The sequence below is a fragment of the Falco biarmicus genome, chromosome 2 (genome assembly GCF_023638135.1).
Source record: "Falco biarmicus isolate bFalBia1 chromosome 2, bFalBia1.pri, whole genome shotgun sequence".
Lineage (NCBI taxonomy): Eukaryota > Metazoa > Chordata > Aves > Falconiformes > Falconidae > Falco > Falco biarmicus.
Genome location: NC_079289.1, coordinates 78,961,946 through 78,980,713, shown reverse-complemented (window position 1 = coordinate 78,980,713; position 18,768 = coordinate 78,961,946). Strand labels below are relative to the sequence as shown.

The following is an 18,768-nucleotide window of genomic DNA, read 5'->3' as shown; positions in this document are numbered from 1 at the left end:
AGGCCCCTGCCTGCAACTGCCCCTCATCTCCTTACTCCTGGATGCCATCTTCCCCATTGCTTCTCTGCCCCTACACCTGAATGTCAAGTCTGGGAGGAATGCCTGGCAGGGAACAATTGGGATTCATTTTGTCATCTGGCTTCATCAGGGTCTCTGACAGCCACCACAAAGAGAAAGCAAGGAGGGTTTAGGTCAAATACAGAGAGCTTGGGTTTCAAAGTGCCACTCTCAGGTGCACTGAGTCTGTGCCCTTCCCCGACTGAGGCTGAGGCTCACACCAAGCCCAGCCTGTGAAGGACGATGAGCAGCTCACCCATGCAAAGCCCATGTTTGGACAAGTTGGTGTTTTCAGTGGTGAAAAAGATTCCTAACACTCCTTCTTGTTCACTGTTTAGGAGGCCTCTGTAAGAAGTATCAAAAAATTTGCCTTGTCAGAGCAATGGATGCTTCAGCATTTGCTGCTGGAAGATATATTTTTCTGGGTGGAGTGTGGGGGGAAAGAGGTTTTTCTGCTTATTGTTCTAATGAACAACTGTGATCTGATGAGTGAAGAGTCATCTTCCTTTTTGTAGATGTCAACAACTGCAGACAAAAAGCTGGGATTTTTTTTTCTGCTTTACTGAGCAGTTTACAAGAAAGTAATGATCGAGGGGGTCAAACCGGTTGATAGAAAACAAATGTTTTTCTGTTGACTCCATTGCTGACTTAAAACTGTTGTGGGTGGTGGTGTTTAATTGGTACTTTTATTTTTACTAGTGTAACAGTTTAATTTACTCATTTTTTGTTAATTATATTTGTAATCTCAAATCAGTTTGTGCAATTGATTTTATTTTGTTTTCCATATTAAAGCTATTTTGTGTTGATTTTAGCATTCTCTTATAATTTCTCTTTAGTGTTGTTTTCTCTTTTTTCCCTTCTTTTAGTTCCTTTTGGTAAGACTTACTTTGGTGTCTGGTCAGAGCATCTTTATCTAGCGCTGTTTTCCTGTTCCCTGTTCTTGAAGATACCTATCTTGCCTCCACCTGAAACACATTCCTTGTGTGAGTTGTGTTTTACCCTTCCTTCCCTCAAAGAGAGAGAAATATTCAATCCTTAACAATTTAGAGGGGCATGTGAAATTCCTGTCTGGAGTCAGAATCAAAGCCAAAATTGTAGAAGGGCATTCATCTTACCTTTTATAAAATTTATAATATTTATCAACCTTATATGTTAATCATTAGATAAAACCCCTAGAGGGAGACATGATCACAGATGGATTATTGTAATGCCTCATCACTCTGATCTTTTCACAATAGCTGAAGTAATTTCTCTAGGTCACTTGGCATAGCCTGTTACTTGATAATTGAGTAGTGATAACAATGTTATTGTTTGTATGTGTCTCATCACTTTTTTCTTCTTTTAAAATAAAGACCTTTTTATTATTATTTTTATTTAAAATTTGGCAGGGGGAGATGGAGGAAAGGAGAAAAGACCTAGCTAGCTTCCCCCCTCCCCCCCCCCCCCCCAAATTTCTGTCATGGTGATACATTGTGGAATCTTGGGGGAAAAAAATAGATTCATCCTAGACAGTGACAAAACTTGCTGGCATTGCACCCTAACACTGACCCAGGCTGTCTTTCTCTGGCTGTGTTCTGCACTGAGTAATCTGCATATATGTGATTGCATTTGTAGTGCTTCTGCTACTTGTTTGAAAGACACAGAAATGCACTCTGAAATGTTTCATTTATTAGTTCTCTGTGTGTGTTTGTACAAAAAAGATTATCATAGCATACTATATTATTTGGATGTCGACGAGGTAATAAACCTGTAGTGTGATTCTGTTAATTTAGTTTCCTTAAACGTAATTTATTGCTTAGATATCTTCAGCCATTTTCTTACAAATGTTTTGGGTTTATTATTTTTATTGTGTTTTAATGAATTCCATTAACTTGTCTTACAAAATATTTGTCTTTTATCTTACAATGAATAATCAATATTTTATTTTCCTCTGGTAACGAGCATTTCAGTATTTTTCACTGGCCATATGGAAATTGGGGCTTAAATTCTGTTCTTTAAATTTCTTAATTGTTTTGTTATATTTGAGTCCCAAAATGTCACAGAGAAGTTCAACCTCTAAAAAGCAAATGTATATTTTAGCAATGTCAAGTGGAATATTCTCCTGTAGATATGCATAATTTTTTTCATAGCTTTAAATAAAACAAGTTGTAAAGGCATTCAAAACAAGGAGAAACTCTACCTAATAGCTGTATGCTTTTAAGGGTTATGATCAAGATGATGTTTCCTTGCTTGCTTCCCATTCTGGTTGTAGGCTGGTGAAAAAGGAGCTGTCTCACTGATACCACATCTCATGAGATATGGGATCCTGAGGAGGTTCTTTAAAAATGCCTCCTTGAATCTTAGCACCATTCTGACTTCCGCCAGTCTTTATAGAGGAATGAAGGCAGTGGGCTGATGAACATTGATAATATGCAGCTGTGGCCTTGCCTCAAAGACAGTGGGTTGATTGACATGGATGATGTGCAGCTGTAGCTCCTTCCTGCTAAGTGGTTAAATATTACTGAGGATTGTGGGTTGGGTGGTTGGATGGAGAGGAGTGGTGTGGCCTGGCCTCGCCTCTGGAGGAAGGAGAAACAGTATGGACAGTAGAATCTGACTGAAGGTAAAAACCTTGTTGTAGTCTACTTGTTTTTTTGTTTTGCAACAATTGGTGCCCTGTGTGAGGCAAGCTGAGTTGGACTCCAGCTATGAGTCTTGCCAGCATTTTCTTCCTTTTCCTTCCGCTTTAGCAGATAATGTCTTTTCTGCCTCTCTCTTCTCCTCCCACGCCTTTTTGGGGGTGAAGGGAAACATCTTGATTGTCTTTGTTGTTAGTCTACTATTGCTTGTTATGTGCTGTGTCCCCCACCAAAGCAAAATCGAAACCACAAAAAAAGCCTTGTTTTAAAATTTTCTGAAATGGGGAGATGTATTGTGGAATTGCTAGTGTGAGGGCTAGCAAAGGATATGATGCTTTTAGACTAATGCGTGTGCCAAAAAGCCTGGACCTGCAACTGTAGACAGCAAGCATCCACCCAGAAGCTAAAATTATTGGGGTAGCTGTGCTAGCCTTCTTCAGTTAACTGAGGTCCTTGAGAGAGTTGTCCTAATATCTCTTTAAGTGGTAGAGATGGAGGACCAAGTGAAGTGAGTGATTTGCCCCAGATAATTGATGTCTAAACTGCATCTAAGCTGTGTTTGTCATCTTATGTTAGCTGTGCAGGAGGCTCAAAAAAGCTGCTCTCCTAACCTAGGCACAGTGCCTTGGGTGTCGCAGGAAAAGGCATCCTCCAGAAGGCGTGCAGGCTGTTGATTTTTTTTTTTTTTTTTTTTTCTTAAAATGTGTTTGAAGCTTGATGCATTGATGAGACTACCTGGGATCCTAGTCACTTCACTGATGAGGGGAATGTGTCTCATCCTGCTTTGCACCTGCTTTGTGTGGGTGAAAAGATGCCTGCAGTGAATTTTCCCAACTGTCAGCTTCTGCTGGAGTGTGTTGTCATGTCATGGTACAAAGTGATCCCAGGTGTCTACAATTCCAAGTGCAGACTGCAAGAGTCAGCACCAGGAGGGAGCTTTCTGAAAAATCAGTGTTCTTGGATAACTGATTTCTGACAGAGGGAAAGTTTAGACTTTATAGCATTCTTTTTTAATTTCAATTTTTATGTTTTTATTAAATTCCTTGGGTTTGCTTCTAGGTTTCTTGTGTTTATCTTGCTGGTATTTAACAATGACCAATTTTTAAATTTTAAGATGACAACTTGTATGTTCTATTAAATCTAAATAAACTACTTGATTGTTCCTAGTTCATGTCCACAATGTCACTGAGGAGATAAGGTCATGAAATATTAATGTCCAGGGCTGTGTCAAACCTGATGTTTCACTGTAAGATAGTTACGGCTATTGCTATAAACCTGCTGTGGTGCAGGAGAGTAGTCAATGCTTAATTACATAATTTATTTTTTCTACTTTGACTTTATCTAAATAATCTCGGTGGTCTCATTGCTCCAGACTTTCACTTTGATTAATATCTTTTATTTTATCTATATAAATATTTCATGCTGGATTTGATTAATCAAAGGGATGAGAAATAATTTTCCCTTTGTTTTGAAATTGTTACTCATTTAGGACCAAACTTTCCCCTTGCATAAGCATTACAGGAGTATTATTTAGCCTTTGGAAAGGACAGGGAAGGTAGTTGAAATGTAAGTATCAATTCATTGTTCAGAGACATTTTATTAATATTTTTCTATACGTTGAGTTGTCTATTGCCCAAAGTTTCTTCAGTTCTTTCAAAAACTGCAGAGAAAACCTGGGTTTTTAAGCGGTCAATCACAATATGGAAAACGGGCTTTGTAAGAGTGCACGGCACAAAAAGCCAGCTTCAAAAATAACAAGTATGTTCCTTAAACTTACTAAAACATGAAAGAGAACATGATGAAAAGGAAATGTACAACACCAAGCCTCTGCGTTGCATTCTGGCACAGTTGTACAGATACAGATTTTTCTAATGTTACATGCAAGCTCCATGAAAGTTTTCACTTTTGGTGTCGTTATGGTAAAGCTTCTTAAAGGTGAAGCAGTCTGAAGTGGGGCGTAGGTAACAGTGGAGGAAGGGAAGAAGAGGATCTCCCTTTGACAGATAGTTTCACAATTCACTTTTGCATGTCATCTTTCACCTTTGTTGCAGCTGATGCTGATCCTTCAGGACACAAGATCCTACGCAGAGCAAGCCCGAGCCTGATCCAGTATGGTAGTTAATGTAGCATCTTTTCTCTTACGACTTTGTGACATCTCTTTCTGCCCAGTAAAAAGTAGCATTGTGAAGCAGCAGTTTCAGCCTGTTCTGTCTTGTGTAACATACAATGAGGACTTAAAAAATAACAGCCTTAAAGGGAGAAATATCAGGAATGTTATTTGCTAGGCTGTTATAGAAGACCTTCAAGTCCACAATCTGTATATATGTAGGAACTACAGCACCCTGAAGATGTGGAGGAAGGTGTAACATGCCAGAAGAGAGTAAAGGTCACCTCTGTACAATCCAAAAAAACAAGCCCAATCCAAAAAACTATGCCAACAGGTAGAGGTATAGCAAATGCAAAGCCCAGCCTAGCTCTTTATACCGGTCTCTGTCCAGTCTGGTTACATCTACCTGGACTGCCTAGACAGTGCTCATTCTCACTTTCTGAGTGTGATCAACTTGCAGCCTCACCCACCAGCTTGTCATGAGATAAACCAGTTTACTTGATAGATTTCTTAAGTGCTAAAAGAAATTTTCTATCTGGCTGACATATTCAGCACTTTGCTAGGCACAATGCGGCTGCACTGTCTCCCCTGAAATGCAGGAACCTCTTATACTTTATCAGTCCATCTTATCACTTCATATGCTTGAATCTAGGGAATTTTGACTAAACTTGCAAAAAATGTTTCTCTCTCCCTCCCATTGTAAGTGTATGCATAAGACAATGGTATCTATCTAACCTGAGATTCAGTGTCTGTTGTCCTGTGTCTATTGATCTGATAAGCTGTTTATGTGCTCCTTTAACCCCATGGTTAAGGGCGCAGGTCTTCCCCTCATTGCCCTGAGGTGCTTGCAGGTGCAGAGGATTTGTCCCCTTCTCATTTCAGTTGCGGAGTCCACTGAGTGCTGCTGGGGTGCCAACCTCTTCCTGTTTCCCTCGGGTATTATTGGTTTCAGAAATAAATAAATCTTATTCAGGAGGAGTCTTTGACTTTCATTCCCTTGAACTGCTAACTGACATCATCTCTTTGGAAATGCTGATGTCACCTCTGTGCAGGCCAAGGGCAGTCACTCAGCCGCAGGGCACCTCAGCTCTGGCCTGGAGGTGCCACGGAGGCCGCTCTTGCACAGCAGGCTGCGGCGGTAGGCCTGTGCCTCTTTGCTTGGGCCCTCACGGTTTTAGCCATTGCTCTGGAGACAAAATACTTCAAAAACCTTGTTTCAGAGCAACACTGAGGCAGTTGGTAGAACAACCTGTGTGATTTTCCTGCCCCCCCCCCCCCCTTCTTTTCTTACCTTTTAGCCCCCATCACCCCCCGTGGTTCTTCAGGTATTTCTTTCACTGTTACTTACATACAGCTCTCCTCAGCTTTCGCTACTGCTGTCCCTTGCAACTTTTAGTCTGAGGTTGCCTCTGTTTACTGTAAAATATGGTGTTTAGTTGGATCATATTTTAACATTAAGTAATATATAATTACATACTGTCTTTGACTTGTCTCAGTTTCAGTTAGGTTTTGATATATTGCTTGTTCTGTTACTCGACTAATCACTTTCTTCCCATGGAATGCTGAAGAGAAATATCTTTTTAATTAAAGATTCTGAAATCCCATTTTTGTTGTTGAATGTATCCAAGTAGCTTACACACTGTTTTCCACCACAAAATGCATCTGGATTGTCAGTACTGTGTATATCTGTGTGTATTATAGCACTAAAATTATTTTCCAGGGCTCTTAGTGTGTTTGTGTCTGCCATTAAGATGAATGTGTACCAGATGCTGTTTTAAAATGAAGCACCATTGTATAGGCTGATGGATAGAAAGTTTGTCAAAAGTAGTGAAAGCTTCTACAGGGGATACAAAGCAGCTGGAAAAATTCATTGTTATGTGCTGCTGGTATGAGTCTCTAGTTCAGCTGCGCTGCATTTTGATTAGGAAGTTAGATTCTATGGTAGTGTCAAACATGGTTCCCGATATTCTCTATTTTTATGGCATTTGCAATTTGGTATTCACCTCTTTATTCTCAGCCAGCAAACCTACTAGTTTTATGTGAATGTCTGTTAAGAAGCAGTATAGCACAATAAAAGTTGGCAAATGTGAGCTGTATTTATTACTTCTATGTGAATGTCTTGTTGGCCAATGGAAATTAAAATGCCCTGTTAATTGTTTCACTTGTATTTTTAGAGAACAGCTTGTACAGCAGATGAACAATGCCAAAATTTTTTTTAGTTCTCTATTATGCTACCAACAATACTGATCTCTTGCTTCAAAGTACAACTATAATTAGAAATGCAATTATGTAAAAGTGGCACCATCTTATTCAGCCCTGCTTCTTCCTGTGCTTAGTCCTATTATGCCTATTTTTTCTTTCCAGATATCCAAGTTTCTCCTAGGGTTGTGCCAACTAGGAAGAATTTGTTTCTTCTGAAGGACTTTATTCTGTACTAGCACCTGTCTCATTTATAAGTGGGGTCTTATCAGCTTCAGTGCTGAAATGTCTTCTTTCAGAATCTCCAAGTGCCTTTCATCCTGCTCTGTGATGCCCATATTTCTGGCTGCCTCTTGCATGCCAGACATCTTTCCCTGTTGCTTTAGGAGGGGCTTTCTTTTTATATTTTTCTTTTTAGGGATTCCCAGAGCCAGTTCTGCTCATCTGGTCTATCCTGATGGTCAGTGCCAAGATAATATTGAGAAGATATTATCTTTCCAGCTTATATCTTCTCAAGATGTCAAAAGAGAGAAGGAAAAAATTAATCCATTTTGTACTCCAAGCTGCCATAAGACTAAGTGGCAGAGGTAGACAAGGCACTTCATGACTTAACGTTGGGATTGCAAGTTATTTCTTCAGGATAATAGCATCCACCTTGTGCAAATGAAAGTTAATCTTGAAATCTGTCTGAATGATGCTCATTTGGGCTTGCTGCCCTATGGTTACCTTTTCAAAAACTTACTCCTTACCGGACTTGCTTTAGAAAATCGTGTCAGCATCTACTGTATTCAGGATGCAGTGAAATATGCGTTTCTGTGTTTGTGTCAAGCACAATTGGCAGGATTTTTTACAAGTCAGCAGTATAGGCAAATGCGCAGCAGAGTGGTGGTATTGGTAATGTCTCCTACTGTTCACTGGAAAGTAAAAAGTATGCTTTATGCTGATATACTCTCAGACAGAGTGGGTTAGGAAGGTATTTTGGATGAAACATTGGGGAACCTTCAAGCCACCTGGAGCCTTCAAGCCCTCGGGGTGATAGCTGAATAGCCTAGGGCAGAAGTGTTCAGAAGAACGAGAGCTCATCTTGTCCTCTGACCAATACTGACTTTTTTTTCCAATGTTACGGAATCTGGGGTTAAAGGTTGGGAGTGGGACTATAGTCACATGGATGGAAGAACCAAGATCACCATAAGCATGCTTTGTGCCTGGGTTTATAGGTCTTTGTTAGAAAGACCTGAACAAAGTATCTAATGTATTTGTTAAGTTATATCTGTATTAAGTATGGATACGTATTATTATTAAGGAATTATGGGGATTTTTTTCATTGGTTGTTCAGTTCTTTTATTACTTTATAAATCATTTCGCCATGGAAAGACTGTAAAAATACATTTATAAATGCTAACAGAAACTGCCTGTGTTCCAGGTGGAAATTTAGTTGCTAGAGATTTCATGGAAGTAGATTACTGCTGGATTTTTGCTGGCCTTACAAAGAATGCTGCATCAGCAAATGCAATAACTATCAGATCTGTTTCAGTTTGCAAAGAAAGGGATTTCCCATTTTACTTTTGGATGTAGACCACTTAGTGTGTTTAATCTGGTGATGTTTTCTTCTAAAATGAGAAACATTTTATTAGAGATTGCGTTAGCATCCTGATGTTTTGATTACCTTCCCTAGGCATTGTGTTTGATCTTGTGGCAAATAACAGTCAAATTGGTTTGTGTAGCTGCAATTTCTTAAGTTTTCAAGGTCTGTTCTTTTTCTTTTTTGTCTTACAGTTTTCAGTGAAGATCTACACGCCAGTCTATATTTTGTCAATGCATCTCTGCAAGAGGTAGTGTTTGCTAGCACCACAGGGACATTGGTACCCTGTCCAGCAGCAGGGATCCCCCCTGTGACGCTCAGATGGTACCTAGCAACGGGCGAGGAGATCTACGATGTCCCAGGGATCCGCCACGTCCACCCCAATGGCACTCTCCAAATTTTCCCCTTCCCTCCTTCAAGCTTTAATAACTTAATCCATGATAACACTTACTATTGCACAGCTGAAAATCCTTCAGGGAAAATCAGAAGTCAGGATGTTCACATTAAGGCCGGTAAGTATAGCCTTTTATTGGGTTCAAACAGGCTTGAGGAGGGAGGAAGCTTGGGTGTTTCAGACGAATAGTAGCAGCAGCTTTGAATCAAAGATGGGCCAGAGGTGTAACCTCTGAACTCTTCACAATATTAAATAGGGGATTCTTCCCTCTCCCCCCCCCGATTTGGATTATTTTGGTGCTGAAAAGTTAATTTTTCCAAAGATCATAATAAGTTGAACTTCTGCACAAATATAAGGAAAACGGAACTAATAATGAAATCATTAATCAGACCATACTTACTTATTAAAGAGCTGGGAGAGAAAAAGATGCAGTGTTTAGATTTTGTGTAGGGGCTGGAAGAAAAGAGGAATGCTTGCCTAATCGCATCCTTTCTGATTTGCTTGTATTCATTTGTGCTTTGTTTTGAGAGAGAAACTTGTCTCCTGTGTAACGATTCAGCAACTGATGTTGGTCCATACGCAATGCTTTCATTTTAAGCTAAAAGATGCAAATGAGCATAATGGTTTTGCATCTGTTTTCTATACTGACTGTGTGCAGTTTTGGTCAGCCAGTGGAGAATTAGAGTGGGATCAAAATCAGGCCTTTTGTTACAACACATAAACACATGATTGCATAGTTTTTGAAGGTCTTGTCTATCCTCTTCAGTTAATTAAAATATTCAAACAAACAAACAAAAGCTAGTCTGGGAGCTGACCCTTGGCTAATGCAAATCCTCATAACCTCTTTGTTGTTGTTGGAACTATGCTAGTCTTTTCGTATCTTTCCTTTTGGAGATATGCCTTCTCAGGAGTTACGTAGGGAAAACTGAACAATTAGCAAGTAATTTGTCCACAACTCTCTTTAAATAAGAGAATGTATTCTTTTCTTAATGATAAATTAGCATAGAGATCTGTAGTTTGTAGACAATTAGAAGATGAATAAAATACAGGTTTCCATGAAATTCATGTGTCTTACTAAAATTTTAGTCTGGAAAAATGGGTTATCTTTTTTGCGTAAGAAGTGACTAGTAGAAGAAAGTTCACGTTATGTGTACGTGGATTTTCAATAATGGTGCATACTGCTTCTGCAAATGTTTAGTTGTCCACAAATCAAAAAAATTTGCATACCAAAGATTCATAAGAATGCATAGTAACCGACTTGATGTTTTGAACTCCGTTCTGGGTTTTGTGCTTTTGGTTTTACTTTAATGGATTTGTGGACAAGTTGTCTGGCAGAATTGTATTTGGAGAGGACACAATATTTTTGTCCTTTGTGGATTTGTTAATGTATCTCAATTTCGACCATCTTTTGATCAGCATATTTGCAGTATTAGTTTCCAGTTTTCTTGTTTATTAGATAAACTGATATGGTAGTGTAGGGGAGGTTAAAACTTGCAACGTTGCTAGCTAAGGCTCTGAACTGGTGTTCATTTAGTTGTAAAAGCATATGATGTGGATGACAGAATGAAGCTGGGTCTGTTGCTCAGCATTGACCCTTTTATCCATGGAAACCCAAAAGAAGTCCTCCTCTGCTTGAGAAATGAACTTCACAAATCGAAGAAAGACCTGAAAAAAAAAAGGCTTTGCAGTAGGTGGCTGTATCTGCTTGACTCATAAACTGATGACTCTTTTCAGCCAAGTCAGAAATGTCCCTTTCTCCTTTTTTCCTTCCCTTTTTAGCCTTTTGCCCCCGATTCATTCATTGTTCCATATGATTCAATCTCTCAGTTAATATGAGGTTTGGTTAACAAGTTAAGCAAATCCCCTTCCTTCATATGAACTGGTATTGTATGTCAGAGCTATCACTGTGCCCAATGGCAGACAATAGCTGTTAGTATTTTTTCCAAAGGCCTGTGTAGTCCTCCAATCATAGGAAAATACAGTTTTTGACAGTCTTCTGTGTATAGCAGTAAGTGTATTTTACATTCGGATGATAAAACCTTTGTTGCTCAAATACAAAGTGATAAACTTTGTGTGTAACTTTCAATTACGTTTCTGTTCATGTGAAATCTGTACACAGTTTCAGATTGGGCCTAATTAGCACAATTTTGGGAGGAGGCTTTTCTAGTCTCTTTTCTTCTCCATCTCCTCCTCCTTCCAGTGCTCTCCAATAGCAATAGGATTTCCTAGGAATATAGAAGCAATCAATGGAGCATCAGATCATAGTACAGTTATATAAAGAATAATATCGCTCTACCTATTCTCACAGTCGGCTTGAGGAAGTCTGAAGCTCATATACCTACTTCACCGAGGTTATGGGTAGCAGATACAAGGATTCCAGCTCACAGATGATTGTAATTGTGGTTATGCCTGTAATTTTGCACCTAATGCAACACACATCCCCAACCTACAAAAAACTATAACCCCCACACCTAGACACTCAAACACAATCCTCTTCCAGGCTGGTCCCAATATCTCCATTTCATCTTCAAGCTTTCCTGTGCAATCTCAGCAGGGAAGAATATATCTTTTTAGCAAAGGCTGAAATTCTCATATAAATTCATGATGCAGGGACCTGGGATTAAAAAAAAAAAAATATTAAAATTATCTATGATCTAGAAAAAACTGAGGGGCTTCTGAAATCACAATAATGTAAACTTTTTAAGCAAGGAAATGAATAAACCTCTTTCCAGTTGTTGTGCCCCACATGTGTTTGCTTTTACGGAAATGATCAACAGGGCAGATTTTCAAAACTGTCAATGGTTCTGTAAAAATAGAAATAGTCTTAATAGTGTGCTAGGATATTGCTGCTAACAAGCCTTTTCTGTAAGTAATGGCTGAAGCATGAGCATTAGACAAAAGTCAGCCTCATTAAGATGATCTATGTTCCATTCCCTCCAGTGTAGAATAAGATTAGGGGGCTGCTTCATCACAGGGCAGCTAGTATTGTAAAGCTGCTGCTTTAAAGTTGCTTGTCATACCAGTTCAGCACTTATAATAGGGGTTAAGAAGCTTAACCTTTGATTAAAAATAAATTATTGACTTTTTAAAAAACTAGCAATGTCTATCTTATAGAAAATTGATTTGTTTTGATTTTTAAAAAAATACTTAATTTATAATTAATTTATTTACTTTTGGTTTGGGTTCCTGATGTTACATTGCTGCAGTCTTGTTTGGGATGCTGAACCTCAGTCTTCCTTTTTGCAATGGTAGCACTGGACCTGAAAACCCGATGCTGTTTGCATTTGTGAAAACTACAGTTACGTTCCAGTACTCTGCCTTTCTTTTTCTTGAAATACACTGGAAGCGGGGCTGACATTTAGAAATTCCAGTGCTTCTGGTGTACAAAAATACTTTTGTAAACTATGCAAAGGATTTACTGATTCTTCGGTCTAGAATCAGTGTGGTTAGACGTATTTATTAAAGCTTGGTGTATGTTTGTGGGCAGGATATGCAGGCAGGAAATGTCACCGTAATGTGGCAATTCAGCATTGCTGGCTTGGTTACACTGCTGCACTGGGGTTGTTCTGCCCAATAACTTTTACCCTCAGGCATATACATGCCTCAGACACACATGCCATTTTCCAATGCATTCATCCCTCTCTTCATTGAAACTGTTTGTCTCTTCAAGATGTATAACTTTGCTCACCACCTCAAGATACGTAACTGTTGCCTGAGTTGATTTCTTATTTTGCCCCTTGACCTTATGGTTCTGTGAAAAGTCTATGTTGCTGCTTGTCCTTCTTGTCTTACCCACTTACTGGCTGTAGTAGACAAAATCTGTTTCTTCTCTGCTCTACCACCTTCTCCATTAATTGTTGCTCATAGGATTTTTCACCCCTCATTCTTCATTGAGTTTTTTCAGAGCCAGGAGCTTCCTTATTTCCCTTCTCCTACCCAATGCAACTTCATTTCATCCCAGCAATATTAGTTCGATGTGAAAGGTTTCTGCAGCTGTTCTTTTTTCTCTTTGTCCATTAAATTATTTCTTCCAGATGCTACACAAATCATATTGTGGGTCTAAGTGCCCCCATGCTGTTTTTTAATACAACTCTGATTTATAGTTTCTGGTTTCTTACCATTAATCTATTTCTTGTGGTGCTGGTCAATTGGATGTAGCTCTTACCTTACCTGCTATCATTTCTCTGTGTTTCTGAGACACCTTGCTTTTTCTCTGGCTGTCACCTCCATCGATTTTTCTCCTTTGGTTCTCACTTCTTCAAAATCCTAAATGACACTGACCTTCTCTTCTACCCTCTGGATGTCTAATTTGCACGCAGTACTTGTATGTACTTTGTACCCTTTGATAGAGCAGAAAACAATTTGCGACGGGAAACGTGGCATGAGAAACAAGACAAGTAACAGGAGACATAACACCATCTACCCATATAAATATTCAATTCTTACAGAAGCCTTTCTCCTTGCCCTTAGAATTAGGTAGGGGAAGAACACAGAAATATGGTGAAATGCAGATTTTGAGGAAATGAAAAGATGTGGGATTTCTTTCATATTACTTTGCAAAATAATTCACAACCTGAGTAACCTTCTTGGGGCAACTTTGCAAGGCTAACTGAGGAAGTGGGTGAGATGTGTGATTATGAGTTGTTTAATGAAACATCTTCTTCTGTCTTCAGTTTTACGGGAACCCTATACAGTCCGTGTGGAGGACCAGAAAGCCATGAGAGGCAATGTAGCAGTGTTCAAGTGCATTATCCCCTCCTCTGTGGAGGCATACATCACTGTTGTCTCATGGGAGAAAGACACAGTCTCGCTTGTCTCAGGTAGGCTGTTATGGCTTTCTTTTCCAATTGGCAATGGCAGCTATGATTCCTGGGTCCCACCCCCACCCCCACCCCCCACCCCCCCAAATGCCTGATGTTTACTTTAAGTCAGTTATAGCTGAATGGTATGTCATCCTTCTAGTAACGTATTTCATGTTAGCATTGCTGCATCCTTATGACTATATGTGACATGAAGGTTTTAGACAGCCCTGCTTTTTCTAGCATGCTTGAGGGGAAAATAACATGTTTTTTGTTTTATACCAGACATAAAACCAGCCTCCTGGTGCTGTGGCAATGGATTCACATTTTAACTTTGATAAGGAACTCTTACGTACCAAAGAAATTGTCATAATGTGTCATAAAGTGTGTGTTGGCTTGTAATTGTTTTTCAGCAGTAATGTTAAGTATGGATTAGAAATCCTGAGTCTAAACTTGTTCGATTATGTTTAGATGAAGGGGTTGGAGCTAGAGGATCTTTATGGTCCTTTTCGTCGCAAACCATTCTATGATTTTATAACACTGGAGGATTAGGCACATGGTAAACTGTGCTGTAAGCCAAACATACTGAAGTGAAACAATCTATTCTAAAACAGTTATATGCGTTAATACTGACAAAGTGAGGAAATGTGAGGCATTGTTCAGGAAGTGCAGAGAATTCAAGCAAAGAATATCCAACATTGTAAAGCATAGTACATATCTAAGTTTTATATTACATGCAGCGCAGCTGTTACACATACAAATGATTTATGCATGCAGAAATTTGAAATATATTGTTCCAGGGTAATGCAGAATGGAAAAAAGTAGCTTGAGTTAAATGTAGCTGCAGAGTATGTTTAAGAATGTGTTTGTGTTAATGGTTCTACAATTTGTAGAAATGCTTTTGTGCTTCTTAGTATATCAATAATTTCTTTCCTGAAAAATGTGGCATTGATGGAAATGTCTGTTTTTATATGACTCATAGATTTTATTTCTCTGTGTTTTATTGATTCCTTACGTAAGGGGTTTTTTTCCATCTTTTTATTATTTTTTTTTTAAATCTATTTCAAGTAGCTTTCTAAGGATTTAGTAGATATTTAAGTACCATCTAATTCATGATCAGTTGTCCTGTACTACTGGTGCACTGTTTAAGCTTGGTAAATTCACTTCCTTTTTATACTTTGATATGGCATATTATTTTTGTCATTGAGCAACTGAAACTGAGTATGTTTCCATGAAGAGGTCTGTAATACCTGAGTTGTAGAACTCAACAACACTTCAGCCATTATAGTCAGGACGGTGTTGTATTTAAATACACAAATACGCTTTCCATTGACCTCTTTATAATGATGCAGAACTATGCTTAAATTATCTAATGCAATAGTGCATGGATGTGTTTACTTTTCTTCATCTTAAAGTAGGCTACTACATGATGCATGTATGTCTGTATGTGTGAGTATTGGCTGGAGGAAAAGAATGTGTATACCCGCATGGTCAACTGTCTTATTTTTTTTAATAAGTTTATTCATTCTGTATTATAAGAAAACATGGCTATTTTCTCTGTCAACATGAATTGCATCCTCTCAATCTGATTTTTTTGACTTGAGCATTAGTACTTAGTAGCTGTGTGGTATCTTTGAGTGGCTCAATGCTGCCCTTCACCCTGGAATCAGGAATAGGGCACACAGGTCTCTAAACCTTATTTTAGGGAAGAAAGTGTGGCATTTCTACAGACCATCATGGCTGCTATTTTAAGGTAGTTTCATTCTCGTTAGTCTATATTGATTTTAACCCCAAACGTTTTTTGGAAAAATGCGTTTAATAACATTTAACTATATGGACCTGAATTTATTTTTTTTTTCCTTTAGTGCAACTTTTGACTGTGGTTTACTAGGCTAAATCATTAAAAATCTATTGCAAATTTCAACACTTACAACCCAGTTTCTAATTATCTGGTAATCCCTTAATTCAACAGTTAGAAATCTACATGGAAGTAAAATATAATTCATTAAAACTGATACTATTACAAATATCAGTTTATTGCATTTGATGGCATCACAGAAAAGACTTCGTTTCAGAGACAGAATCCCAAGTTAGATTACAGGTCAATGCTATCTGTCATGCAACGGCAAAAGTAAGGCAGGAAAACATTGCTCCAGTTTAACCACAGTGATTGCAAGATTTGTTTGTTCACCATTTATACTCTTTAACTGCAGCTTAATAGTGAGAGCATTTAAAAACCAGAACCCACACGTGTTTCATAAAACAATTGCCTTGAGTTTTACCCATAATCAATTTTGCAATAATGTGCCCATGAACTCAAATGGTAGATATTGATCAAGCCTGTCCTCTTAGAATGCCAGTGCCGATGAATAGGTTGCAAGACATAACACAGCTATTGAGCTGTTTTCCACTAATGATCAATATTCTGAGGAAATGCATACGCTTGCTTATACAGCCACAGCTAGCATGGGATTTTTTCTGTGTACGAGTCCAGATTCATTGGTATGCTTTTTATCTCACCATTTAATATTGGAAAACATGGAGTTCTGATTTGTTTTGTTCTAGTTTATTAATATAACCAATTTATTGGCTACAGACTAACATCAGCAAAACTGAGAGCCATCTTGAAGTGAAACTTCTACTGTGAAAGAGCAAGAATATAAAAAGATATACACTCACAGAGCGATGATTATCATGGTTTGAGGTGGACAAGGCTTTTGTGGGAAAACTAGATAGTGTTTATTTGGAAAGAAAGAAAAGAGGAGAAGGAAAGGGGGAAGAGAGAGAGGAGAAGGATGAGAAGAACACTTTCACTGACATGATATATCTGTTTTAAATAGAAGATACAAGTAGGCCAAGAAACTTACACTACAGGTGGGAATCAGAGACCCCCTATGACAGGAAGCAGGGCAGCTTTTCAGTGAGGAAGCTCTTAATGCAAGTGGTCCAACAGAGAAGCTTTTTTGTTGTTTTTGTTGGTTTTTTTTCCTGAAAGGCTTAAACACCAATGCAATACTTCCAAGTACAATTCAGAGTAAATATGTCATGTACCTGTCTATCTATATCTCATCCTGACTACTAGGATAGTGAGAACTGTAGATGAACCAGAATCCTTTATTTCAGCTGCTGCTTACTGATATATATATTCTCTTTTTATGTAAACGTAACATTTTAAAGAAAAAAGTGAAGTGTTTTTACTTTCATAATGTAAAAAAACCCCAAAACTAGCTTTCTAGAAAGTGTTTGAGGTGTTCCTTGCTTAAGATGGTGAGATTTGTTTGCTTCTGTAACAGTGTATTATCCTGGACATATCTGCTTTTGTCTGTATGCTTAGCTCTTGGAGAGCACAGTGATGTCCGTAGTAATCAAAGCATGTAATAAATGTAGCTGGGTAAAAGCATCTTCTGTTTCCTGGCTGCAATTTTGTCATGCCTCCAGCTTATTGTAAAGTAATTGGGAGCTGAAACATACTAAGACATATTGCTAGAGCATTACCAAGGAGTGTCCAGATGGGTCAGATGCCCTGTTCAATAAAGGGGAAGGTGCTGTGTTTGGAGCCAGAAATACTGACTTCATAGAAGTTTCCATGTGCAAGGACAGTTGTGAACTGAAAAGGTGTGCATGTGCTTGCCTTTCAGGGGAACAGCTAAATAATTGACAATTTGCTCCTACACATTGTCTTTCAATGTAACAGCAAATCTGAGGCCAAAAAGCTTTTTCAGGGTGTCCTCTAGGGGCCAAGGTAGCAGGAAAAACCTTTTTAAAGGAAGGCAAAACCAGTTACTTGAATGAATCTATTCTGAGGAAAAATACAAAACCCCAACTTCCAGCAACAAATACACAGAAATCTTTTCATACTGGAAAGATCCATCTTGAATAACAGTTGTTAGATGAGGTATTCAGGCACCTCCACTGGATACAGCTGTGTTACAAACTCTCATGATAGACAAGGACAGACCTCTGCAGTTGTCAATCTGCTACAAATACATAAAGTATATCTTATTTGCCCACCTGTGTCTTCTAGTAAAAACAATCAGACTTTCCAGTGTTGTGTGTCTTGCCTAAGAAACTCTGAGATGCTGGCAAAAAAGAAGGACCGGTGGTAACTGTGAGAAGTCTTAAGGGATTCGTAAAGCGCAAGTCAATGCTGTACCAAGCTCTGCAGCTATAACTTCAGAATGTCTCTTCTGAAGATCCTTCTTTTCTGAGGCATGGTATACTGCCAGTTGACTTGAAATTGAGTCTGAAATTTTCTGGAATTATATTAAGTAGCGTAATGATGTGCAGTTTTCTCTTGTATCAGTAACCAGCTCTTATGCATTTACATTAGATGATGCTAAACATAAAAGCTTAAATGATCCTAGAATGTTGTATTACTGGTAGCTGCATACATCTTGCTCAAAGGTCAAGTTTCCTCCTTACTGCTTTCCTTCACAAACCATTCCCAAAGAAAGAGACTGTTGGAATCAGCTTTGTGTTGACCTTCTAACCATTGAAAACAGCCTAGGCCCTGCAGAACCAGAGTGCAGCAAAGTGTGTTTTTGCAAAAACAGCCATAAACCCAAGGAACAGTAGTATACAAAAGTGGCACAGTACAGGCTGTGCCTCTGCTCCTGCTGAGCATCTGCGAGGCAGACGGGAGACTAGTGCTTGGCTCGTAGTATTTCTTCTTCACATGCAGAACAGCGAAGCTGGGCTAGAAAGGGAGGTAAAGACAAAGTAACTGCTGATTCTGCTCTGTCTAGGTGAAAGCAAAGAGCAACTCGAATCTGTTGATGTGTTAATTAGTCCCGGAGAGAGCAAAGGATGGGTGTGGTTATAGGGGAAGGAGGGCAGAAAGGGATTATTAAAAATAAAGGTCAGTATAAGGGATCAGCAAAGAGACAGAAAGGAGGAAAATGAAGAGTAGATGGAAACAAAGAGAAGGGCTGAAAATTAAATTTGGTCTGTCACTATGTACTGTACTTCTGTAATGAATGCCTCCTATCCTGATGCTGGTAACTACGAGGGTT

At 38.7% G+C, this 18,768-nt stretch overlaps 1 protein-coding gene across 2 annotated transcripts in view; it reads left to right on the top strand.

The window, feature by feature from the left end:
• Positions 1-18,768, top strand: part of DSCAM (DS cell adhesion molecule) — a 470,381-nt gene that overhangs the window by 64,395 nt on the left and 387,218 nt on the right. For both annotated transcript variants that reach the window (XM_056328736.1, XM_056328738.1), the window contains exons 2-3: positions 8,758-9,075; positions 13,631-13,777. In XM_056328736.1, coding sequence (XP_056184711.1) covers positions 8,758-9,075; positions 13,631-13,777 — 465 coding nt within the window. The remainder of the gene's footprint in view (positions 1-8,757; positions 9,076-13,630; positions 13,778-18,768) is intronic.